The following is a 27666-nucleotide window of genomic DNA, read 5'->3' as shown; positions in this document are numbered from 1 at the left end:
TCAAAATAATTTCAAGAAAATGTTTCACGAATAAGAGAGTAAAATAAATTAGTACTCAATATATAAAACTCAGCAAAAGGGTCAACAGGGTCTATAAACTGTCGCGACTTCTTTTAGTCAAACCGGCAGAACGGTGACATCTATGACATCATTCTTATTTAAGATCCAACCAGACACGGGAAATTTCCGACTGCGGCGGTAATCTCTGTCTGTCTGTCGCATCGGGGAATGACAAATGTAGAGAACTTTTACCAAAAGTCTAGTGGTAACCCGGTTATTTGAGTCAGAATGGAAGCGGCTCCTTCCCTAGAGACGGTAACGCAAGCAATCCAAACTTTGTATCATAATCCTGATGTCACGGCTAAAGAAAGAGCTTCGTTTTGGCTCGGAGAGTTACAAAAGTCGGTGAGTTTTGCCTGTGATTCTGACATGATAGGACGAAACACATGTCACATGGCCCTTGACCCGTTTCAATAATAAAATGATGGTAAATAAACACAGAATGTACTTGCAAACAGTCCTAATGTTTATTTAATCTCTATCGCCTGATAATCCCACATAATGCCGTTCAAATTCATTTAGTTTTACAATACAGTCTGCCCCGTCCCCGTTCGCATGCCACCTACAGACACAGTGTTCACGAACTTTCACAGTTTCAGTTTCAATGCAAATAATTCAATGCAGTAAAAAAGAAAGGCAGGAGCGCGTCAGCGCCAGAGATACATGATCGGTGAATCGTTATAGCCCAAATAGCAGTAGTGTGTGCAATGAGTTTGCACCAATTATTACAATCTTATACAATGCAATGAATGAGTTGTATGCACAGGCACTTGGAACGTCTCAATAAAAAAAAAAAAGGTAAATAAACACGAAATGTACCAAAGTCTTAATGTTTCTCTACTGTATTTCGCCTATAATCACCTGTAAATGCTGGTCAAATGCTCATCTGCAACACACAAGTACACTGAACGCCCGCCCGCGCTGTGCTGCGTGCACAAACAACATGAATAAGAGAGCAGGTAGGAAAGCGGGATTGAAAAATTTGTTTGACGCTCGCTTCATTTCACACCATCGCAGCTCGAATACACATCCTACAGCTTCCATCTTGGTATCTATGTGTACATAAATGTTCACTTGTTCGAATTATAACTCTGTCCTTTGTTCTTACCTACTCCCGCCAAAGATAGCTTGTGAAATCCTGCAGGAAATGTTCTCTCCGTGAAAATGTAAAGAGGACGAGATGTCTGTTTATACACGAGTAATGGGGCGCATTGCATGCCGGGATGAGCTGCTGCCTGCCTCCGAGCCTCTGTTTCGAGGCCCGCCAAGCCAAGCATAATGCGCGCGGGCATGCCGTCACACACACACGACTACAGTGATCAATCGAAAGTAGCGTTGTTAGGGATTTTTCGGATGATACGTCCTCTACATTTTCACAGAGAGAACATTTCCTGCAGGATTTCACGAGATATCTCTGGTGGGAGTAGGTAAGAACAAAGGACAGAGTTATAATTCGAACAAGTGAACATTTAGCTACAGATAGATACCAAGATGGAGGCTGTTTGGTGTGTTTTCGTTCTGTAGGCGTGTGAAATGAAGCGAGCGTCGAGCGAATTTTGCGATCACGCTTTCCTACCTGCTCTCTTATTCATGTTGTTTGTGCGCAGGGCGGGCGTGCGGTGTACTTGTGTGTTGCAGATGAGCATTTGACCGGCATTTACGGGTAATTATCGGCAATAATAGGCGAAATAGAGTAGAGAAACATTAAGACTTTGATAGTAAATATATTTCGTGTTTACATATTTTTTTTTGAGACATTCCAAGTGCCTGTGATCTCATATTAAACCTCTGTGTGTCATACTTTCTTAACTGGGTTAGGTATAGTGGCACACATCAGAAATTGAATGAAGAGAAATTGAATTTTCTGGTATCATCACTGACCAAAGAGTCATAAATATGATATAAGTGTGAATATAAGTAGATTGCTGAATGTATAACTTCTTGTTACATAAGTAGTGTGGGGTTCCCAGGGAGCAAGTAGATAGATGGTGGGCTTAACACCTAAAATATTTGCTCCAAATATGGAGTACATACTATATTATACATAAACTGCATAAACTGTCCTATAACTGAATACTGGCCATTTAGGTTTATGCGTGGGAAATATCAGACCATCTGTTACACATAAGAGATGCAGATCTGGAGTCCTGCTACTTTGCTGCACAGACGATGAGAACAAAAGTATGTATAGTTACTGCTACTGCTTTTGCTACATGTCATGTATTCACATCATACTTCTCTACAGTATGAGAACTATGTCAAAATGCTCTTAACTTAATTTGCTCTTGACTTTCTTCATACCATAGTTATTACATGGATTTTCTGGTACCTTTATAACTTGGCCGTAAAGCTAAAGTCACACCAAGCTCCCGGACCGGGCCGGACGCTGCCGGACTGATCCGGGGAGAGATCCTTGTTGGGTCCTGGACGGTCCTGGACGGTCCGGCCCGGTCCGGGGTGGTCCTTGATGGTCCGGCGCATTCCGGAATATCGCCCCGGATGTTTTAAACTGTTTAAAATTGCCGGGGTGATCCGGGACGGTCCGGGAAGTTTTCACCATCCGGGGTGGTCCTGGACGGTCCGTGGCGCGTCTGTGGTAGGTCCGGGACAGTCCGTGGTAGGTCCGGGACAGTCCGTAGTGGCACCGTGTTGAACCGGGCCCATCCGTGGCCATCCGTGTCGTTTTTGTCGGCCACGGATCACTACGGATCAAGCCGGACCCAACACGGAAGGGAGCACGGATGGGCCAGGACGGGGCCGGACCAGGCCGGATCAGGTCCGTGGCGGTCCGAGGCAGTCCGGGGCGGTCCGGGGCGGTCCGGGGCGGTCCGTAGTGACTCCGTGCTGGGGCCGGCTTCATCCGGGCTCAATCCAGGATGGTCCGTGGCGCTGCCGTGCTGGTCCGGCCTGATCCGGCCCGATGATGCTTTTTTTCGACCCGGATCGCCACGGATTATAAATTTTACGGTCCGGGGAGATCCTGCCCTATCCGCGGTAATCCGTGGACAGTCCGGCCCCTGTGTGACTTTAGCTTAACAATTCAAGTAAGATATTAATTGCAACTCTGTATAGTATCTGAGTACTTTAAGCTAGTTCAAATGCATTCTTTTTTTAACACCTACAGATCTTGTCTAGTTCAGAAATGTGAACATGTGAAACCACCTCTGTTAATCTTTGGGTATTTAGCAGCAATTTTGATGTCTGGCTATGTTTTATAGGTGCAGTACTGTTTCCATGAGTTACCACAAGCAGCACACCAGTCATTGCGTGATTCTCTTCTAGAACACATCAACAATGTCAGTGAGTCAACAAACCACATCATAGTTACACAGGTACTTATATTCACTAGCACTAAGTTTTTTCGCAACAAACTCCATGTGAGTATATATATGTTTTGTGGGCATGCGTGCGTGCATGCGTGCGCGTGCGTGTGCGTGTGGTCCTACAGTCAGATGTTGGTAGAATGTTTACCTGAATTTTAGAGGTAATAGTGCAGGTTTCGGTGCCTGGGTGTTTTTATTGAGTGGAATCAGAGTAATACTATGACCATGTGTGTGTGTCTGCCTGCATGTGTGAGCGAGCGTACATGCCCATCCTGATGTATAACTATAAGTAGTAAATGTATGTTGAGTTTTATGTTGTGAATAATGCATTTTTTGTACCATTTAATGTATCTGTATTTTTTTATTTTTTTGAAGTTATGCCTTGCGATAGTTGATTTGGCACTACAAATGGTTACATGGAAAAATGCTGCACATGAGTTGATACAAAGGTGAGAAAATAGAATTAGTAACATTTAAGTAATGGTGCAAATTCACACTAAATAATTACTCCAGATCAGACATTGCCATACTTTGGCATAATTTCAAAAAGGTAGAAATATTGGTGCTGACATTGCCTAATTTTATTATCCTACAAAACCTCACACTAAAAAAATAAAATAATGACTAGCATTCAAATTTTTCTTGTCTTTGAAGTCTTCAGTAATGAAATAAACAATTGCTGTATTCATAGCTCTCTTGTTCAGCCATAAAAGGCCATCAAAAACAAATTTTTAATGTTCCTGTGTAGGTTTGGAGGAAACCCTCACCACGTGCCTTTGCTGCTGGATATTCTCAAGTTTCTGCCGGAGGAGGTCAATAGCAGGTCGCTGCGACTAGGCGATAATCGACGTAAAGAGATTACTGAGGAATTGTCAAAGAGTGCGCCGCTCGTGCTGCAGCTACTAGTGAGTGCTGGCTGTCAATAATAGAGAACAGGTGCGAGATGTCCTTAAAAATGAGGTACGATTTAAGGCTACGACACTGGCAGCACTTTGCCTCCTGGGTGCACAATGTCTGTGCCGAATCTCCAGAGTCTAAACTGTGGCCTAACCTCATGCGTGAATGCTACCTGTGCCCTTTGCTAAGTTGCTGCAGTTCTCACCCCAAAAGATCACGATTGTTATCGTTAAAAGTTGGGAGTAGGGGTTTCTGAATTTCAAAGGTTGGCTGCTGCACTTAATCGATGGCAGTTCTGATAAAATGAGGGCTGTCCATCTGATGCCAACCGAGAGAAAGCCCAGATGAGTCATTTGTTTTTCTTCTTCTCTCCCACAGACCAGCTACATGGAGTCAGCCCCAGGGGAGGTGGAGTTTCGTCGACAGACAGGTGTGCTGAAATGTCTTGGTAGCTGGTTTAACCTCGGCTCCATCCCCACAGACCAGGTGGCTCACAGCAAGCTAATTGCCGGCATATTTGAGGCACTGGTGAGTGGTTCTCATTGCTGTTGTTGGTGTTTTTATCAATGTTTGTGTTGTTTTTGTCTGTCACTAATAATGTATGGCATGCATATATGCACATATGTATGTTGTGGAGTTAATAGGGCGAGACAGTAATAAAATGCAAAATTTGTTTGACTGTTTTAACATCTGTATACATACACTGACGTAATAGATTGTCATGACAGAATATTGTTTACCAATATTGAAATGTTGAAGGAAATTATTTTTAATGTAACCCGCATTTTGGTGCTTTCCACAGCGCGAACCACAGATCTCTGGTTCGTACCATGAGGCTGCTTGTGACTGCCTCTGCGCCGCTCTGTTTGCTGTTGAGGTACGTTGTGTATTATAGGCTTTAACTCACATACAACACGATTTTAACGTCTCGCAGTCATGCAAGCTAGCATTTAATGTGTGTTTTTTTTTTGGTTCATGGACATGTTTAATTGTAGATGGTGGGGGTGAATACGTGGCTTAGAATAGAAGCCGGATACACTACACGTTTTGGCCCTGGTATTTGCTTGATTTCAGTCGCATACACGCGTGGTCAAACTTGGCAAATCAAGGCATATAGTAATTAGAGCTCTACTTTACTTGATTAGGCTCATTTTCATCTCGCACTTTGAGCGTTATGAAAACTGGAGCACATCGTGTTTCATAAAAGGTGTCTTAACAAAGGTTGGGCTGTGTGAACCTAAACGAGGCAAGTAAAGCATAGGTATGGGCTATCAGAGTGGTTGGGCGCAAAAACTTATGGCCTGAGGATATCCCATTTTTCGGGTGGGAATCTATTTGCTGTGGGAGTTTCACACGGAGTGTGTAGGCTGTCGTCTCACCAGCTACTGTATACGCTGTATAATTTGCGGCGGTTACCTTTCCGCGAATTTAGCGAACACGTCCCCGATCGCGAAAATAACAACACACGAATAATTCATACCGAATAAAACCGAATAATTCATAATTCACCGACCGCGAATTTAACCACTCGCGAAATTGTCTGTCAATTCTGAATTCGCGAAAATATCTGTATGCGAAAAATATGGTGTATACAGTATTCTGTGGTGTCCGTGCAGGAAGTGGATAAGCACCAGGCTCTTTCACAAGTCCTGTTCGAGGGTGTGCTCACGTTGCCCGACGCCTACCTGGCGTCGGTCGGCGAGGAGGATCTCGACAAATCCATGAACTACTGCCGCATCTTCACAGAGATGGCCGAGTCGTTTCTCGACTGCGTAATCATGACACCTAATCAGGTATACGGGTGGCAGATGCTGCTTTCTCATCACTGATTTAGTCGGGAATCAATCGTGCCGCAGTATGAGAGTGACAGTGGATGTGTGCATGTGGATGCGTGCGTGTATATATGTCTATGCTGTGATGCTACAGTTGCCAGTATTAAGAAATCAAGCCAGTCCAAATTATTGCAAGCATATTATAGTGTTCTGACTCAAACATGTGAAATGCTAGCATAGTTTTTGGAATATTTTCCCCTTCTTGTAGGTAAAAACTTGTGCATTGTACTTGTGCATTTATCGAAGAGGATGGTTTCGACTTGTCGACGATGGACGTTTTACTTACTTAATTGCTTATTTACTCTCTCTCTCTCTCTCTCTCTCTCTCTCTCTCTCTGTCTCTCTGTCTCTCTGTCTCTCTGTCTCTCTGTCTCTCTGTCTCTCTGTCTCTCTGCCCTCTGCTCTGCCTCTGCCTCTGCCTCTGCCCTCTGCCTCTGCTTCTCTCTCTCTCTCTCTCTCTCTCTCTCTCTCGCTCTCTCTCTCTGCTGTATGAATCTGTATCGCTGACATTCGTTGTTTGGTCGTGCTTGTGCGTCAGGGACTAGGCGACCTACGCACGCTGGACCTGCTGCTGATGTGCATCAGTCACCACCAGTACGAGGTGTCAGAGATCACGTTCAACTTCTGGTACCGGCTGTCCGAAGTGCTTGCAACGAAGAACGACGTCAACAAGGAAGCGCTCTTCAAGCCCTACATCGAACGATTGCTAACCTCACTCTGTCAGCACTCTTGTATGGAGCCAGACGAGGTGTGTAATGTGGCTAATGCCTGAGATGGTTAATGCGTGGGTGTTAATTGTCCATCTGTAGCAAGCTTCATGCAGCACCCTTTTTGTACAACTCCGGATACCACTGCCGCAAGGCTGGTACTATTTTTCAAGTGTGCGGAGCTCCGGGGAAATCCAGTTAAATTGGCCGCGAAGCCAACGGGAAGGTTGGCGATCAAATCCTTATCTTGTTCGTAGATATACGTGAGAGCCTCTATATGTTTAGGCTTGAGTTCGTGGGTAATGCCAACTTTCTCCGTTGTAGCTTGGCAAGCATCCGAAAAATTTATGATAAATATTAAATAAATACATGAACTTAGTTTAGTAAATAGCGTATGATTTGAAAGTAGTAAATGGGCTCACAATCCGCGCACTATTTCGTATCACTATTTTATCAAATTTTTCATATAATTCTGGTCCGATTGATATTATTTTTGCATCTTATTAAATAGGACACAAGTAACCTTGCCACTGTAAAACATAGTAAAAAAGCGTAAGAAATTCTAACGGAAATCTACTTGTGGCAGTGGTAGATTGAGCCAGAGTGAGAGCACCATCTGTTGTGGAGCTTGCATCTGTCGTCTGTAGATGGATTACCGTCTGGAGGAAATTTTGAGAAAAAAATGTTTTTTGTAATCTGTAAAAAAAAAATTTTTTTTTAATTGTTTAAAAGGTGAATTGCATCTAATGATTTTGACTATGTATGCCTGTTGTATATTATTGTATTATAGTGCTTTATCTTATCAGGAAATGCCACCAAATGTGTTTTATATTGCACAGAATCCATAGCTTTAGGGGGAAGCCTCGCCCCACCGGACCCAATTTTTTTCAGTGCCTACTTTTTCTTTTGTTAACGCCCATGTTAATGTAAGTGGTAAGTAATGTGGGTGATGGAGGAGGTGGGTAATGGAAGAAGTGGGGAATGTGGATGATGGAAGTGGGGAGTAATTAGTGATGTCACGATCATCGATTATACTCGATCATCGGTTGAACAGTGGCTCGAACCAAGCGCTTAGTGATGTCACGATCATCGATTATACTCGATCATCGGTTGAACAGTGGCTCGAACCAAGCGCTTGGTTATCAAAATCCATAATCGATTTAATCAAAAAAAAAATTTTTTTTTTTTAAATTTGAACAAGAAAACTTGGAAAAGTGATGACAATCAGTACATGTATTATACACACAGTAGTAAACAGTGCAAAACAAACAGTAAACATGGCTAAACAAGCACATAAGTGCACACACGTACATGCACACGACGTTACGCACACGCAGGCCTTCAACACCCCGAGTAACCGATTGTAACCGATCATCGGTTACTTGGGTCCAACCGATGATCGATTACGAAATTACAACCGATTGACAACACTAGGAGTAATGAAAGAAGGGGATAATGTGGGTAATGGAAGAAGTAGTTAATGTGGGTAATGGAAGAAGTAGTTAATGTGGGTAATGGAAGAAGTAGTTAATGTGGGTAATGGAAGAAGTAGTTAATGTGGGTAATGGAAGAAGTAGTTAATGTTGGTAATGGGCCAGGCTGGTAATCTGAATAATTGATGAGATAAGTAATATAGGTAATAGTAGAGATGGGTAATTTGGCTAATTGAAAAGGTGGCTAATGTGGCTAGTGGAAAAGGGTTTGTAATGTTGGTAATGGGTGAGCTAGGTAAGACAGTGGCACTGGGATTGCAGGTGAGATCGTTGTTCTTTTTATATTTTGTGTGTCATTAGATTAAGGATTTCAGGTGGTGCAGACATGGCCAAGATGATTTGCTGACTTACTTCTTTTTGTGCGCTATACTTTTACAGGAGGACATACCCGATGACAGTGACGATTTTGGACACTTTCGTGTGCAGGTGTCTGAGCTAATCAAAGATGTGATATTCCTAGTGGGATCTGCCAATTGTTTTACACAGGTAAGAAGCAATAGGAAACGCTTGTCATGTGTGCAGAGATGGGCTTCACTAGTAATTAGGAGGCATGTGGAAGTACAGCCGGTATAAGTAGTGTAGAGATGCTAGTCACTAGGTGTAGGGAGGGCTGATGGGGTCGGTAACCAGCTCACACTCAAGTAACTGAGTACCATTATTAAAATTAGAGTATTAATTCACATCCTACAGTAATCGCGTCATTATAATCTTTTTACGTTTTAGATGTACGAAAGCTTAGCGTCTCAATCGAGCAGTACTACGTGGGATCGCACGGAGGCCGCCCTGTTTGTGATGACAGCTGTTGCCAAGAATATTAGCCCGTATGCACAGCTATAACTTGCCTTTGATTTTTTTCCCCGATTCAGTTCACTATTGCTTTACATTTACCTCACACGACTCTTGCTAATTGGTTGAAGCGTGGTAGAGAATTGCTGGCAGTTAAAGATAGTGCTCTTGCAGAAATTCGTTTCATTGACTAGTACCCTCTGTGTTTTTAGGAGTGAGAATGTGATCGTGCCTCAGGTGCTGCAGGCGTTGTTGAATCTGCCGGAGGACTCGCATGTAGCAGTCAAGTACACTGGAACGCGTCTGGTTGGCGAACTGTGCGAGTGGATTGACAGTCACCATGAGGTGTTGGGTGAGTATTCTTACACTTACAGTCATTTGTTGGCAGAAGAATATAGTTATCTAAATTTTCGTGGAGATTAGGGTGCATGGGTGTTCTAATTAAGTGGATCCAGGAATGCTATGACTGATGTGCTCGTGTATACGTGTTTGCGTGTGTGCGTGAATGTGTGTATCTGTGCTATTAATTATGTAGCGGTGGGCTGATAGGTGCACGGCGCTGCACAATGATCGTGTTGCTAACCTTTTTGCTGAAAAATAAAGTTTAGATGTTTAAATATTGTGTGTAATGTCTTGTGTATACCAAACGCTTGGACTTTTCCATCTGTCCTCGTGGTAGAAGTTCACTATGGTAGTATATAGACCTGCTTCAAATTCGTTGATTAGCCACCCAGATTACCCTAGCCTTCAGCTGCCTCTTGTGTGCATATAGCAATGTTTTGATTATTCAATTCTACCTGGCACAGTAGACAGGCAGCTCTAGCCAATCTGCAATGCAATACAAATGTCTGAAAATCCTTCTTAGTAATGGTGTGCAGGGTATGCATTAGTAAGAGCAGCATGGTATCATGAAAGCAATACAGTTGGCTTGCGTTATTCCCGTGTGTAGATTCCGTGCTGCACTTCCTGCTGGCCGGACTGCATAACCACAAGATAGCACCGGCAGCGGCAGCAGCGTTGCTGCAGATCTGTCAGATTTGTCGGGATAAGATGTACCAGCACTTCGGCGGTCTTGTGCAGATCATCCAGAATGTTGATAGCTTCAACATCAGCAACGAGGCAGCAGTCGATCTCCTGAAAGGTAGGCGGCCAGCAGTGCAGGGACGTACACGTGCCTGCATGCACTCAGAATAAGCCAAGTCATGGATTTTGCTGCTAACCACGCACACCAGACTGTAATAACGTAGACAGCTGGCCATTTACTTGGGTAACGAGCGTGGTTTTGATTTTCCCATAATTCAAATTCAAATGTGCCAACTGGATATGGTCTTATTGTCATATGTGCAGATGGTTTGTGCAAACTTGAATGGTGGCAAAGCAATTACGACGAAGCCTAAATGGTAATTGTTACTATACATGCTATAGTTGAGCAGGGTATTTAGTAGCCAGAAATTCTCACAATGTATTGTAAATCAATGTACGCTGCTGAAACTCTACGACTCAAAAGTCATGGCACATTGAAATTCACTTTGTAATAGTGAACAAAAAAAGTATTCTTCCTAACGACACTTTTGCATGGTTGCACACACTTGCGTGAATGTTCCACGTGGGGCAGCAGCCTTCGTTCACGGCTACATTCAGGCGTACACACTTCCGTGAATGTTCCACGTGGGGCAGCAGCCTCCGTTCACGGCTACATTCAGGCGTACACACTTGCAGGAACAGCGATGATACTCTCCAAGATGCCGCTGGAGAAGATCACAGAGGGAGCACAGCAGATCTGCGCCGTGCAGGTCAATCAGCTTAACGAAGTACTGCAGCATGCCGGCGACACAAACATGAAGCTGGACCCTGTCATTTGGCTCGACAGGCTAGCGGCAGTGTTCAGGTGAGGAGACGGCGATAGACTTTCTAGATTCTATTCGAGTATTTACGATGTGTGATGAAATTCAGTGGCGCCTCTATTTGTGATGTGATTCTTGGGATAAGTTGGGGGGGGGAGGGGGTATGGGCAACCTGGATTCTATTCACATACATATATTATTATGTGTGATGAAAATCAGTGGAAGCTTTATTTGTGACATTTGTGTTTCTTGGCAACCATCAATATGAAAGTGATGGCATATCTCAAAGGGATAAAACAATGGGCAAGGGGCACAGGTGAACGAGTTTCGGGTACTTGCTATTTCCGCAAGTGATTTCTTCTCATACATGTCCATGAATAAATGTGATATATTATATATCTACCTATAGTAATATCAAAATGGTTTTTTACACTATTTTACATCTCGATTTGCTGCAAAGTAAGTGAATTAATGGTTATTAAAAGTTTTAAATGGCTTAAACCCAACAGCGAGTTGTCAGGAAGGTTTAAAGTTCACTTTGCTGTGTAGGAACTTGCATCCATTGGTCAGTGATGGGCAGGTCCACCCGTGTAAGCCTGTCATCGAAGCAATATGGCCACTGCTGTCAGATTGCTGTGACAAGTACCAGCACGACATCAGAGTGGTGGAACGTTGCTGCCGCTGTGTCAGGTACACTCCTCACTTTATCATAATCAACAGTTATAGTGAATTATCATGTCTGTTTGCATATGCCAAGTTAACTTCTCAGATAACAGTTCTGCAGCTTCTGCTGCCTAAATAAACAGCATCAATTGTACGCAACATTTTTTTTTTAGATTCTCAGTGCGATGCGTCGGAAAAGGAGCTGACACCATTCTCCCTCCTCTAGTCCAGCAGGCAAGTTTGCAAGCATGGAGTTCTCCTCTCTCTTTCTCTAACTCTGAATCTTCTCAATTACTAGCAAAGGCCAGATATTAAATTAATCCACTGTTGCTTGGTATGAATTTGTCTTTGACAATTCATTGGAACAAAGCATAATAAGTCGGTATAGTTTATTCCACATCAACGTAGCCACTGACACCATTGTTCTGTTTTAAATTTATTGGCAGATGGTTCAACTGTACAGTGTACACAACCATTCCTGCTTCCTTTACCTGGGCTCCATACTGGTAGACGAGTTTGGCTCAGAAGAGGGCTGCCAACAAGGCCTCCTTGACATGCTGCAGGTGAGCCTATTATAGAACTCCACTTTCAACAAGCTGGATTTACAAAGTATACACCAACCAGTGTACTGTGTGAGCCTACGTGGACAGTGTCAATGAACCGAGTTAGCATTTGACAACTGATGGTTGAGAACATAAAATGCGTCTTTTCTATGACTTTCAATCAAACTGCAATGTATTTAGAGACATGCACGTTCATTGAGTTTTAGGGTCCATTCTTAGTAGGGGATTTTTCCTGTTATTTTAAATATTTGTCTAAATAGCCTTTGTGGACGTATAATTTTTATTATTATAACGTCCTATTTAAACTATTGACTGTACATGCATCATTTGCAGTTTCAAAAGCGATTTACTTCCATTAGATTAAGCCTAGTTTTATGGCATAGTTAGAAATGCATTTGTGTGGTATTCCAGTGTTATATTTAACTCTGCTATACAAGCATATTTGCACCTGAACCCTTTTGCTGAATGGAATCAGACTGGGTGGTGTTTAGTCACACACACAATGTAGACAAACACTCACTTTTGGTTTACCTTTTCCTGTCTCGGCTTCTCCACAGGCATTCTCAGTGCCGACATTTAAGCTGCTTGAGGAACCAGATGGCTTCAGAAATCACCCAGACACAGTGGATGACTTGTTCAGACTCTGCACGAGGTATTTAGCTTTGTTTGGCTAAGTAACCTTGGTACAGTATTGCAGAAGTGATCTGCCCGTTTTACCTGTTTGTTGTGGTTCTTTATGAAAGCACCATATTTTTTTGGGCTTGCATTTGTCTAAAATAAAAGCTGATTATCTGCAAGCTCAAATTGTGCTAAATGGGCATCTATATACCTATCAGTTTCAGCAGTGATTTATAGTAACTGTTGTTCCTCATATAATAAATAGCATTTCCTAATGTAAAAGGCAAGTAGGGTATATTTGGAGATTCCTTTTTACTGTTAACATCTGAGTAGCTGTAGTCAATGCTGGTTCACATTTTTTGGCAGATTTGTGCAGCGAATGCCACTGATGTTCATACAAGCTTCATTCTTCAAGAGCATCATCAATTGTGGGATGGCCGCATGCATGGTGGACCATCGTGACGCCAATGCCTCTGTGATGAAGTTCTTACAGGACCTCCTTAAAATTGGCATGGTGAATGAGGTACGATGTTTACTGGCACATTTATTAACACCAGGTGCAGATAGCACCTCGCGTTGCCAATGTTCATGCCGAGTACAGTAGTTACAACATACTATTGTGCTTGTTTTCATTTTCCACTGCTATGGTAGCGAATTTGGGTGGAGAGAGAAAGTTGACTCTACATATTTTGTGCAGGATAAGTACCCAGACCATGCGCAGCGGAAGCAGGCGGCTGAAGCCATCATGCAGGAGTATGGGCCGCAGATGCTGCAGAACTTGCTCACAGCTGTTATCTTCTGTCTGCCGTCATTCATGATGCCGGACATCGCAGACGTTGTCTACGCGATCATGCTCATTGACCGTCCGGTACGTATGCACGTGCATGCTCGCATGCTAGCAATAACCGACCTATCCCCTGATCAAGATGACAACATCACCCGTGGACAATATTGTCCCAGTTGCCATACTCTTGTTAGGTCAGTCATCTAACTCGGTTTTTTTCGAGGCCAGTTGACGCACACCACAGTGGTGACTTCATGGTGTGTCATTACTAAGCATTGTTTTTAGAAAGTTCTATTGCAATGCTTATTGGCTCAGTAAGTTTCTGAGACAAATTAATTTCTGAAAAACTGGGCAAGGAGAATGTATGATAAGAGTCATAAGGATCGTAAATACTCACAAACTATCTGATCACAGCAGGCTCACTGTCAGAAATCGGCTAAACCGAACTATATTTGAATCTCGTTTCAGTCTGTGTGCCGATTTTTGGAGGCAGCACTGAAAGCATTGCCTGTGGAAGGGTCTGGTGGAGTGGTGCGTGCCACTCACAAACAGCTGGTGGACTTTCACAAAGCAGTAACAAGTGCCGAGCACGCCAAGCAAGTCTCATTCGCTCTGCGCGATTTCACGCGGCTGTTTAGGTAGCGAGCTAGAAGTGCTGACCGACCCTGAATATAGTGCAGGATATATATGCAGTGTATTGATATGAGGACATGTCGAGATGTGTCAGGATACGTAGAGACACATCGATGCAAGTTGGAGAGTGTGAACACTGTGAGATTCTCTGTGTAGTGTGTATGGTGATGTGTAAAACACGTTGCACCTGGCGACACTGAGCTGTAACACGTGAGTTTTGTGCAGCAAGAAAGGCAGATGGCATGCCGCTGTCAAGCTTCAAGTTGTGTTAATATCACACATGTATGAATGCTGTGGCAATGTCCACATGCTGTTTACTTCCATGCCTCGCAGAACTGGGAACCTGCTTCACAACTTGTAAATATTCACATGGAAGAGGAAACACTCAAATTTTGGTTGTTTGCTTGGATGTGGCTGCAATTATGCATGTGCGCACAACAGCCAACATGCTACCATCCACTATCTTTGCTTTAAGTACCTTTTCAATACTATTACAGAGACACTTCAGAGGCAAGAATTAACTAAAGTACCTTAAGAACAGTAACTGTTCAGCATGGTGCATATGGCAGACTGAAATAGTTTTGTATGCCACATTAATATTTGAGAAATGTCACACTCAATGTAAGTGAATGTCTTGATTAAATATCTTTCAATCGTTTTGATACATTGGAAAATCCTTCAGACCTGGCCTTTTTTGCCAGAAAAACTGGAATGATAAACATGATATCGATAAAATCAAGTATTGCATATCAATCATGCAATCGTGATATAATTGTGTTCTTTGTTGACGTATTTTCCAACAGAATCCTAGGTATAAAAGGTATTTCTTCCTACTTTCTTAGATCACTGATAGTATCTGATTATTCTTGTTTCAAAAAACTCAAAAATTAAGACAATGATTTAGCTAAGGGCACATATATATATATATATATATATTTTGGAATAAGTCGATGACATTTGCATGCAGAAATCTCTGTAACTGTTGTATACTACATATTTCAAAGTCAGTTCCTTGGTTTTAATGAGTTGTAGAATACGATTTAATGAACTGTACTTTCATATTGTACTGCAATAACTGCATACATGGTGAAATTGTTTGCAGAGAACTAGAGCATGTAGAGTGTGCATGAATGCAAGAATGGGAGTGATGTCGGTTATTCAAATTAATTTCACTTAAGGTTCACTTTATTTTTCCCATGATAATTTGTACTGTCTTAAAGCCTATGCGAGCCCAACTATGAATGAAAAAGAATGAGCCATACTAGGAGTGTATCTGATGATTTTATATATTAAGAGAAATTACTATTTATTCCTTGCTGTACTGAAACTTAGGAATTGTTAATTGTCCAAACGGCATCATTATTTAGATATTTTTGTCTTGGATTTCTTACAGCGAAATTGTTCAAGTGTGGTATGTTTTTTAAATACATAGTGTCACTACATTATCAATGTCCCTACCAATGTAAAATATTCAAAATGTTCTTTCACCATAAAATACCTGGGTCAGTATGATCAAAAGTATGTAAAAGCCATATTACAAAGAATTTAAAGCAGTCTATGGTGTAGTCCTGGGCCCGTTTATTCCATCTGATCTACGTTTGAACAACAGCGGACATGATGGTCATATACTACAATATTGTTCTTAGTTGCAATGCTACAATATTCATTGCTAATAGGCATCCTTCTCTCTTAATCACATCTTGATCTCAGACATCACTGCTATAAGAGAAACCTTTTTCTATTCTCGACTGCCTAGTAAATTATTGCTCCCATCTCCTCCCATCACATCACCCTGATGTGTTCCCCTACATTTCCGTTAGTGTATCGCATGAACACTATCCACTTGACCATGACCTGTCACCTGTTTGATGACCGGCTGCACCTATATAATACAACCACAGCCAGCTAGTGATGTTACAACAACATACCACTTGCCGGTTCTGTTCGCACTCCGCCGCCAAACTCATTGTAAATAGTAAGTAGGATGACCAGCATAGGCAGTGATTAATTGCGTTTCAGGGGCTTTCTACGCTTCCGCAGTGTAGCAAAAATACTGCGTCGTGAGGTCACGGCGTCAGTGACACGTACTGTCCGTACAAGGTGTCACATTGCATGCAAACAAAGTAGTGTAACCCCACTTGCCTCTCCAACATTCACTGACACTCGATGATTTTTTTTATCTTGTGTTGTCGATTTTTACGTCCAGTACGGCTGCGTGTAAGCGTGTAACTGTTGTGCTGTCATGAGAGCCAGGACTCCTGAGCTAGAGAGCATGCATGGGTTAATTTTTATTGAACGATCAAGTATAGAAATGATCGAGTCCTGGGTCGTAGGAGACTCATGATTCTGGTGCATGGTCGTCTCTCAATTGTCGGTCATGACGTATAGTGTAAGGAGAGCGCTGAACAGATTAATTTCATTAAATAAACGAAAAATATAAACGATAAAATTATATCTAACTCCCGACCTTCACTATGCCATGTCGTTCATGTCTGCATCACGTGCATCCTTGAAAAAATCTGTCGCATGTGATTGATATTTTTAAAGGAAATCGGTTATCACTTTGTGAATTTATGTTCCACTGGAGTAGTTCCGATGTATTGGACTCGGGTATTTACCGATTTTGTACATACAAGACTGGATGATGTGGATAACGCAAATGTGGAAATAAATAACTTATGTTTACTATTTAGTTTTTGTTTTGTTTGTGTATACGCTTCTGTTATAAGCATAGAAGAGGCGGGTACAGGGTGTTGTCTTCCTCTCGCCTCCCTCCCCCTCTCCAACCACCTCCCTCCCCTGTCCTCCCATCTCCCTCCCTCAACACCTCCAGGATCCTTTATATTTTGCATTTTCTTTTTTGAATGTCACTTAGTTTCTCTGACAGTTCGGGTAATAAATGTATTTATCCTGTACAGTGTATTTTCTCATGTATTTATTTCTCGTGCTATGGATTTCTTTTATTTTTCTCTACTTAGTGTACTCTCTCTCTCTCTCTCTCTCTCTCTCTCTCTCTCTCTCTCTCTCTCTCTCTCTCCCTCTCTCTCTCTCTCTCTCTCTCTCTCTCTCTCTCTCTCTCTCTCTCTCTCTCTCTCTCTCTCTCTCTCTCTCTCTCTCTCTCTCTCTCTCTCTCTCTCTCTCTCTCTCTCTCTCTCTCTCTCTCTCTCTCTCTCTCGGATGAAAATCCTCCCGCCACTGGCCTCCCTACCACTGGGCTCCTTCACCTCCCGCTCCCCGCCCCCTCCTTTTCCGTCTCCCGTCCCCACTTCTCCCGTACCCCCGTCCCCCTGTACCCGGCCCACCACCCGGCCAGATAGAGTATCTATATTATTAGGTTATAACCATGGAAGTAATATATACTAGATAGGCAGTGTGCATAGTGTCCTCAATAAATATAAATTACAATATTTTTATATGGACTAATGTTCAACCTCTGTATATATTTGTAAGATTGTGGGAACATGTAAATCAAAAGTAAAAAAGAAAAAGAGAACATCTCCTTCGAGCCGGATTTGAACCAGCGACCTAAGGATTACTGAAACTTCCACTACAGTCCTCCGCTCTACCAACTGAGCTATCGAAGGATTCGTGTATGTACAACTTTCAATATGATAGATGTCTCCTAGCATTGATATGTGCAGTTAATTTGTTTTGCGTAATAGTTGCTTAATATTTTTTAATGAAAGTTCAATTAGCCTATACATTGATTATATATGTATTTTTAAAAATATTTCCATAAATATAGATAAAATTCACTACCATATATGCCGTGACTTTAGTTGAGGTTTATTTTGTGTCCACTAGATGTCGCTCTCCCAGTACTTTTTCCGCTTACAAATGATAAACCGTTTTTGCACAATTCGTGATCTTTTACACACAAAATGACGTGGTTTTAACAGTGGATTGCTATATTATTACTCGTAAGTGCAACTGGAACATTTATATGTCAGTTAGAACAGGAACAGCAGCCCTTTTAGGAAAAAAAGTGACGTCCAAGCAGGCGTTTTGTTGTTCATCAAAAATCAAATATGGCGGACCAAGAATATCAACAAGTGCTCGTGCTTGACAACATGAGTGGATTAATAACATCAGAAAATGAAGCAGCTGGGACCATAGTTGTGACCGATGCTACTAACACAATAAATACGACAAACATAGAGCAAGTGGATGTTAATGCTGATCTCCTTCAGCAAGCTTTGCAAGAAGCATCAGGTTTTGATCAAGATGAAATCGAACCTGCTGTCAATGTTGAGTATTCGAAAAGTGGAGAACTGGAAGAAAATAATACACCACAGGACGCCGACAGCATACAGGAAGAGAGTGATATAGGTAGCATACAATATACCAGCATTGACCAGGTTACAACAACGAGCACAATGACAACAGATGCCATTACTAGCACGACTCCAGCGGAGCCAGAAACGGAAGTAGAACAGCCAGACACTAGCACGGCTGAAGTCGGAGATCTCGAATCGTCAGCCGTCGTTATTAGCAATAACTCAACGTGGCAAACAGAAGAGGTTGGCCCTCCAAAGGAGAGTGATCCCACTGCTATTGTAGGCTCTGCAAAAAATCCGATTCAGATCATACAGCATGGCAACACATACACATCCACTCAAGTGTTGTCGGCCGAGCAGCTGCAACAAATAGCACAGGTTCTGCAACAGCAACACCTTGTGCAATCTGCAACAAAAGCTGGCAGCAGCAGTATTCTTTATAACCCACAGACCAACACCCGCATTGTCTATAAGGTCATCTACCCATCAGAAATGCATACAAACACTAAGGAGAAGATTGGCGTGAAAACAGGAGATGATTCCAGCACACAGATGCCAGTTCCCGGCAAGCGCAAAAGGGGTCGACCGCCTAAGCAACCAAAGAAGACCGATGATGAAGATGATGGAGACAAATCTGAAGGGGTGGAGTTGACTAAAGCAGAGAAAGATGAGAAAAAGCGCAAGTGCCCGCGGACCCGGTCTGGCCGCATCAGCCGGCCACCGTTGCACATGGTAATTTTATAAAGAAGTTTTCATCTGCATAGCATTCCAATGTAGTAACAGTAACTGGGTGAGGCTTCTTGCATTTGTAAGAAGCGTCAATAAATTACGTATCCTTCCTCATTGTTAATAATTCATTTTAATAACTAGATTGACTTTTTTAATGCTGAGCAGGTAAAGGACTTCAAACGTATTCACACTGTGGACCTAGATTCAGAAGTCTATGACGATTCGGATCAAGGATTCTCTGACTTTGATTTGAGTGACGAAGAAGTCCAAAAGAGGCGTAAGGAAGGATCAAAAGAACCATACTTTCCTTCAGGTATGTACTGTTTTAGTCCTGTTTGTGAAAAATGATACACGATCAAATCAAAGCTTATTCGTTCAGAAATGGTCAATCTCTATATTTGCCAAATATTTTCAGACTAAAGTGTAATAATAAAGGAAGATGATGCCAACATAAGAAATGCGAATTTCTAAAGAAATATTCTTAGAGGATTCATATTGTAGTCCATGTAAAAACTGTAAATTGGCACTTCTTGTGAGCACGCATCGAATATGTTTAATATATGGTTCTTATCACATTCAGGACTAACTACAAACAAGTCACGAAGACATCAGTGTCAAACATGTGATAAGGCTTATATAGGGCGTGGTGGCTTGGGAAGGCACTACAGGCTAAACCCAGATCATGGAACTTTGCCTCCAGAAGAAAATGAAAATGGTAACGTACTTCAATGATGACAGTCATTTCTGACGTTTATGCTATCGTTACCTGTATATAAACAAGTTTTGTATGTGTTCTCTTTAGGTTAGATTCTTGGTGGTCTTACCCTATATGCACCTGTTGGTTCACATACACAGGGATGAGCAGAATAACAGGCAGAGGAGATGAGTGGAATGGATGGGGAGAATGGCTGTGACAGGGAGAAAGTGATGGTGGAGATGGTGGGAACATGGGAGAGGGCAAAGGTGGTGGAGGTGGGGTGAATAGGTGGGGGGGGCAAAGGTGGTGGAGGTGGTGTGAACAGGGGGGGGGGGCAAAGGTGGCGGAGGCAGCACAGTGGGAGATCAGCAGAATAAAGGAGGAGGGGCATGGCTGGGGAGGTGGTGACACTTATATAAATTTCATCTTACCATTTCCTAATTTTTAGCTTGTACATCAGGGTTCTCCCCAGGATGAAATTGAAACAGGGAGGGGAGGGGAAACTAGGGGGGTCCGGGGGCCTGGTCGAATCACTGGCAGCAAGAACAAGTCCGCACCTGCAGCTACAACACACACGCATCTATAGAGCTCCGAAGTGATGACGTCACGGTGGCATGACAACGAGCCCACTGGTTCTACACAATCATATGCTCTGGTAACATTAACTGCGTGTCGTGTTTTGTAGCCGATTGTAACTATCATTCTGAGAGTAAATTATTGCAATTTTTATAGATTTACAAAGGATGGAAGTGAAAAGCAATGAAAAAAAAAAAAAAAATAATTAAAAAAATAATTAAAAAATAAAAAAAATAATTAATTAAATATTGTAAGATCGACTGCTACCGATGCTTTACCGCTGTCTGCAGCGCACACACTCGTGTTTTACGTACGTACAACATTTTCACGCAGTTAATGTTATGGAGCCAGTGGTTGTGTAGAACCAGTGGTTCGTTGTCATGACACTGTGACGTCACACTTTTGGTACTCTATTGACTATATATAACACATCATTATATATAGTTAGTAATCAGTGGCTCCGAATAGCGTTGTCCGTTGTTCCGAGACAACCAGAATTGCGCCGCGACAACCTAAACAGTCTGAGACATTGTCCGGTGGACAACCAAGAAACACTATCCCTAACCCTAACACCAACTCTAAACCGACTCGGCTATCTTATATATCCGCGTGTACCCAATTAATCTATGGTGTATAACCTTTCTTTGCTTTCAATATTTTGCCAATCTGAACTGACAATCAATCCCAACCAAACTGGTGTAGGCTAGCTGGCACAATAATGTACTTTTCATACTTCCAAATCGAGTGTTTTCTAGCTCATCAAGAAATTTTAATCGTGAATTAAATTTCAGTGAATATATAAAAATATGGGACCAGCTGCTATTTCCAACACTGGTATATGTCAGGTTTCTGATTTATGAGAGGTGAACTCGGATTTGGAACCAGCAAACCAGCAAGTTTCTAAAAATTTTCTGGGGAAGGACCCCCATACCCACCCCCCTATGCCTTTTTTTCACTCCTCCCTCCTTGGAATCCTAAACCCGCCAGCTGAACAATTACATATCTTGGGAGCCAGGAACAATGAACAAAAATGTCGCCTTTCGCATGGATTGCAGAGCTGAGAGGTAGAGGAGCCAGTAGGGTGTGGAGAGGGAGGCAGAGGAGCCAGTAAAATATTAGTCATCCACTATTTTGCGCAGTTCGCTGTTTTGGTCCCCCTTGTTAAAAAATCCTGGCTACGCCACTGTTTTTGGGTGTTTTCTGATCATATTATTATGTGATTGAAAAATAGGAGATTGGGGATATTTTTTGGGACAACGCAGAAATTGTTGCGGACAACCCGATTTGATGGCAGGGGTTCGTCCGCAGGACAACCCACATTTTTTTTCTTATTTCGAGCACTGTATATAACTACTATAACAACTTAGCATTAGCACCATATAACTACTTAACAACTATATCCCTACTCTAACGAACTATATATAACGTTGTTATATATAGTCAATAGATGCGTGTGTGCTGTAGCTGCAGGTGCGGACTTGTTCTTGCTGCCAGTGGGTCGAATGGGAATTCTTGCCGAGGTGGCCAGTAGCAGCAGCGCCTTCAAAGCTGACTCACTCAGCCTGTTCCTCATGTAACCATTCCCATTAAAAAAAAGGGAAAAAAAACCATTTTAGCGGTAAATTGTGCGAATTCAGCTCGTGCAAGATTACGATTTACAGCAATACGCTAGCAAATATATGTAAACGAATATCAGTACCACGAACGTGAGTGATTAGTGGTCATGATAAGCTGAGGAACGTATACACTTGCTTCTTTATTGGTGGCAAATTTTGATGAGAAATATCGGTTAGAAATGCGGTAATCGGGTGTCTCACTCTTTGTTATTATCTACTCTTGACAATTTATATAGTATTCATGTTAGCATTATGTAAGCTGATCGTCTTTTATTGCTGTAGAAGAGGCCCAGCCGAACAGCAGTGTACTGGATCATTCAGAGGCATCCAACCTGTCCGTAGATTCATCCTTCCAGCCTGCCAAACGAGGTCGACCTAGCAAGGACATTGCCTCCATTCGCAGGAAGAACCGACTCAAAGAAGTAAGTGCATCTCCTCAAGATTGGGGTGCTCACATGTGTTTATGGTTAGAATGCATGCACAGCTTAACTTGAATGCATTAAGCTGTGGTAACACTAGCAGATTTTTCATGCGGTTGAGCCGCCCGGCTGATTCGGTCGACTAACTCTAGCGGACACACTAGGCGAATTTCAGCGCGATTTGTCAGCGAGTTGACCTAGACTGATAGTCACATGATTGAAAATGGCACCATTTGATTGGCTGATGAATTGTACATTCGGGCGCGCATAAACGAGCATTGTATATATAGTATTGCATTGTTCGAGCATGCATTGTATATAGTATATAGTCGCGCGACTCAAATAATTGCCCGATTTTATCAAACGTGTTTGATTCGGGCGACTCAGCCGGCCGACTCGAAAATCGACCGCGACTCACTGGACACACTAGGCGATTTCAGCTGGCCGACTCAGCCGGGCGGCTCAATTGCATGAAAAATCGCCTAGTGTGTCCACCCCTTTAGAAGCATCCAGTCATTGAACCAGGGTATCATACACAATCACAACTAAATCACAATGCAATTCATTGTTTACTAACAATGAGTAGTGATGTACATTGCTAGGGAGAGACACAGGGTTTCTGTCTCCAAGCAGCTCCGATGAAGTTCACCATTGTTCAACTCGCCCGCATGGCCGCCAATTTCCTGGCTAAACTCGTGCGTGGATCTCTAATTTTGTACATACAGCGAAAATCTCTCGTTTTCTAGAAACGTCTAAAAATCAACATTGGCTAGGAATGCCGATCTGCTCGATGTCTGATAGTATTAGCTGTGCAGCCACGGGCCACAGTGGCTGCTGGTAATCTGTTTTGATCCCGCGTGCACCTGTACGTTTATTTACGCACTGCCTCGCTGTTGCAGATGGTGCAGCCTTGTAGTGATGAGGAGGTGATGGAAGTCGTGCTGCCACGGCTGACCAAGGCCGTCACGCTGTACGAGTTCCTCCTCATGAAGGCAGAGAGCGGAGACGTCGAGCAGCCATCCGTCGCCGTCATCTTCAGAGAGTTTGAGACGCTTCAAAAGCAGCTGAAGAAGCTTGCAGAGAAGTCACTCGAAGAGGCGAGCCCCGGCACCGAGGTCGACCTGTCCTCTGTTGTAAAGGTAGCAAACTAGGAAGGGGGGCTTCGGTGTGTGCGTGCGTGTGTGTGTGTGCGCGTGCGTGTGTGGATGAGTGTTTGCATGTTTGGGTGTGTGTGTGAGTGTGTGTGTGTGAATGACTGTTTACGTGTGTGGGTGTGTGTTTGCACGGCCACAGAAGCGAGCAGTTGATAAAAGCTGGCAGCGTAATTTGTCAAGTCGTGCCTTTCTATATGGTTGCTAGAGGGTGTTGAATGTTGAAAGTGTAGTACAAACATAATAACCATTCAATGGCAGGGGTAGTGGGTGTGCAGCAGGAAGCTAGCAGTGGAAAGAGGATGTTACCAGTGCCTGTCAGATTTTTGATGCATGATTGGTAGCGTAGAGTAATGTGTGAGTATAACATAAAATCCATTGAAAAATAACGTAATTTGACGCATTGCAGATTGAGGACAAGGACTTGGGTAAATCTCTTTCACTGGAAGGTGATGCCTATGTAGTGAAAAAGGATGCTCCTCTGTTCGAATACAAGATGGCGACTGACACAAACGAGGAACCGTGGCAGGCACCTAGCCCGGAAAAACAGCCAGTAGAGGTGCTGCTTCCAGAAAAAGAAAGGACACCTAAGGACATGCCATTGCTGACGCTCAACGGAACGGGTGATGCAACTGAGGTGGCCCTTGTGGAGACCCCCGCTCAGCCGCCAGAGGTGATCGGGGTGATATCAAATAAACGGCCAAACGTCGTCGTGCAGCGTCCGCAGATGAGCCTTCTCAAGCCGCAGATAAGTCTGCTAAAACCGAATGTGGCACCAGCTGCCAAGTTGGTGACGGCCGCCTCCCCTGCCATACCCGCTGGCGCCTCTTCCACTACAGCGCTCGCCACAACCACCGTCACGCTGTCGAACAATTTGATGAACATCTCTGAATTCCCGCAGGCGGACATGAGCGGCGTTGCAGATAGTGAAATGTCAGTGGCGGTGGCGAACGATGCAGACGTGGCGCCCCCTGCCGTCGCGGACGAGCCAGCGGCGATTGCCGTGCCGAGTGGTGAGCTTGCAGCGCCGGCGGCACCAACACAGCGTCTCGTCATGCACAATGGCCAGCTGTTCCTCATCGAGTCGTCAGAGGAGGCGGCCGAGACCGAGGACGAAACGGGCCTCAAGCTTGAGCCTCAAGACGCCGTGTACGAGGCTGAGGGCGAGCCAATGGATGAAGGTACCGCGATCGTCGGGGCGGGCGACGACCAACATACGACAGTTGATGCGAGCAGCATCCAGTACCAGACGGAGGATGGTCAGCTGCTTGACCACAACGGTCAGGTGATTGGTCACATCCTGCAGGACGAGAACGGGCAACGGTACGCGCAGACGCCTGACGGACTTGTGCTGCTGCAAGCCGACGACCAGTTCCAGGAGGAAGGGCAGAATATCCCACTAGAGACTGTTCAGGCGCTGCTGGCAATGGACACTGAGAGTGCAATGCAGGTGAATAATCCCATCTGAAGCGATAACCTGCTGCTTGCTGCCAGTGACTGCCAGGCTACGTGCGTGGTGTCACATGTTGGCAGAAATAATAAGAAACACGATCTTGCGACTAGCAATGCTAAGTCCCTGTAGTGGGCATAATGCAGGTGAAGACTTCAATCCAAAGTGGTCACACTTTGCCAGTGGTGGTATGAGGCTGCTTATGTGGTGCCACCTGTTGGCCGAAATGATAAGGAACGCAACGTACTGATTCCATGAAGGTATCTCTTTACTGTAAGCGTTGTTATGCTGGATGTGCCCTGATGTTGTAATGTACCAGTTAGCAACCAGCTTACCATGTTCTGTCTTGGAAGTATTAAATGAGTGTAACTCAGTTGGATATGTTAGCATTGAAGAGATAAGCTAAAATCACATGTAGTTTGGAAAAAGTTGTGTGTTCAGTACTTATGCACTACGCACAAATTTATGGTGTTGATGTTCTCACTGGTTCTTTGGTAGATAAAGAATGTAAGGTTTTAGATCAGAATGATGTACATCTAGCTACTACAGTGATCCTAGTTCAGTTAATTGTAAATAGAATTATATAGCTTACTCAGGATTGACTTTTTTCCATTGTTGAGATTTCACGTTTCGATTTTCTATTGATAATTGTCCAATTGCCAACGTTTGGTAAGTATGATCTATATATGTTGTGGCCTCATACAAGCATGAATTTGAATCTGTATCTAGGCATGGTAACATGGCAGATTTAGTCTTTATTTGGAATGCTTTTCTTCTGCGTATTTCAAAATAATGACTCGTTTGTTGGTTGCTGATATTACCATAACCAGCTGCTAGCTGAAATCAGTGACGTGAAACTGTTCTTAGTGTATAAAGCCGTAAGAGTTTCTAAGTGAGTATGTAGGCTTGTCGTTATAGTTATTGCTGTTGTAAACTTTTTACTGTCGATAATAGGATACCTCTGCGTTTTTCATATGGTGGGCGTGGTATTTTGTATTTGCAACAGAACTTTGGTAGTAGAAAATAGACAATAGCAATATGTGACTAAAAAAAGAAAGTGTTGGGTTCATCTTACATATTAGAAAATGTGATTATTACAATATACTTTGAATATATAAGAAATGTTATGTATTTTCAACTTCATTGAAACATTTTCCTTTCATAAATATTCTCGCATATTGAATGCACTATGTGACAAAAGTAATCTTAATTTGTACAAACTTTTCAGTATGTAGGATGAAAATTATGCAATTAATACATTACGTACTTAAATTTATTTACCAGTAACATGAAAATAAATACAATAAATACATTTGAAATAAAACAATCTTAAGGTGACTATATTTTTACGTGGCCTACACAGGTAAAAAAAAATGTGTCATTTTTCAAGTTCAAATTTCTTGGGAATAAATTCTTATTGCCAGAATTACCCTTACATTTACACACAACCAACACCAGTGTATCGTCTCATATGATCATCAATTTCTCTGACATGTCACATATTACTTTTTACTATCGAGAGACATGTCCCAGCTATGCTTCTATATATTTTCTTTCCCTTCGCAATCCATATTGCCGAGACCAGACCTACTACTCCCTCTAACAGTCTCTTCCTTCAAAAGTCTGGGTCGCCTATATCGTATTCAACTTGGAAATCCGTGCCCATACTGTCTGGCTCATACTCATTGGTGTTGTCAAAGTCTTCACGTTTCGATGCGTTATCGTCATAAATGTTTTCTTCGTATTCAGCCGGATTATCATAATCGTTTTCTTCATACTCAGCTTGATTATAACCTGAAAGGGTGTCTTCAGGTGGTTCAGAAGTATTGTCATCGTAAAGTTTGTCTTTGGGTCCTACATAAATATCGTCTTCATAGTTGTTTTCAAGAGCAAATCCATCTTCATATTTGGCTTGATTATCACTAAATCTCCCAGTGTTCTTTGCGGGTTCATATATATCATTTTCAATAAACTTCTCGCTGTCTTCGTCGATGTTATTCTCATTTTCATATTTGCGCAGCATGTCTTGAAACATCTGAGCCGCCAATTTATCCCTAGAATAGTGATGAATGAATGAAAGTCAGTATGATTTTTGAAATTTGACAATCTTTATGCATTGCTAGGTCGGCTATATAGCCTACTCTATAGTTTACGGGCTAAATGGGATGATGTTGCTAAGTTTAAACGTGCATAGCGATCGAGCTGACCGAGCTGTCAAAACAGATATGGAGTGTGCATGGCTATACGCGCCCGGTTTTTGCGCTATATCGTATCAGAAATATATTTTTATTAAAAAGGGTAGGGCTTATAACTAGGTTACAGTTGTGAGCAGCATGATGCACAATGACAATTATAATATAAAATCCGTTAGGCCTAGCTCTATGAGTATGATTTACAAAACTTACTCTGATACAGCTCCTTTTCCAAACTTTAGAAGCGCCACGCACGCGGCTGCATAGAAAAATAAATTCTGATGGACACGCATGTTTCCAAAGCCGTCTGTGTGAGTGGATCGATTCCAATAATTATATAATATCCCGTTTCATAT

The 27666-nt window shown here is 42.8% G+C and overlaps 2 protein-coding genes and 1 non-coding gene across 3 annotated transcripts; 2 read left to right on the top strand and 1 right to left on the bottom strand.

Moving 5' to 3' along the window:
• Positions 1-38: 38 nt before the first annotated feature.
• Positions 39-16895, top strand: LOC106814109 (transportin-3-like). Its single transcript, XM_014818390.1, has 21 exons — positions 39-405; positions 2149-2241; positions 3279-3392; positions 3759-3832; positions 4132-4288; positions 4659-4808; positions 5083-5157; positions 5897-6073; positions 6651-6860; positions 8691-8798; positions 9036-9133; positions 9311-9450; positions 10048-10239; positions 10818-10986; positions 11492-11632; positions 11779-11839; positions 12052-12168; positions 12726-12820; positions 13153-13309; positions 13484-13654; positions 14039-16895. The coding sequence occupies exons 1-21, from the start codon at positions 289-291 to the stop codon at positions 14210-14212; spliced, it is 2790 nt and encodes a 929-aa protein (XP_014673876.1). The 5' UTR covers positions 39-288; the 3' UTR covers positions 14213-16895.
• Positions 16896-17700: 805 nt separating this feature from the next.
• Positions 17701-17787, bottom strand: Trnay-gua. The gene is given in 2 exon segments: positions 17701-17736; positions 17751-17787. It is a non-coding gene; the product is annotated as a tRNA-Tyr (tRNA).
• A 225-nt stretch (positions 17788-18012) lies between these two features.
• Positions 18013-26437, top strand: LOC106814269. The gene is made up of 6 exons (XM_014818569.1): positions 18013-19212; positions 19375-19522; positions 19790-19924; positions 22381-22520; positions 23417-23656; positions 24078-26437. Exons 1-6 carry the CDS (start codon positions 18232-18234, stop codon positions 25134-25136), a joined length of 2703 nt encoding a protein of 900 aa, XP_014674055.1. The 5' UTR covers positions 18013-18231; the 3' UTR covers positions 25137-26437.
• The last annotated feature ends 1229 nt before the right edge of the window (positions 26438-27666 follow it).

The sequence above is a fragment of the Priapulus caudatus genome, unplaced genomic scaffold, assembly GCF_000485595.1.
Source record: "Priapulus caudatus unplaced genomic scaffold, Priapulus_caudatus-5.0.1 Scaffold25, whole genome shotgun sequence".
NCBI classification, from domain to species: Eukaryota; Metazoa; Priapulida; class Priapulimorpha; order Priapulimorphida; family Priapulidae; genus Priapulus; species Priapulus caudatus.
The sequence above is the reverse complement of the archived record's forward strand: the minus strand, read 5'-3'. Positions and strand labels throughout refer to the sequence as shown.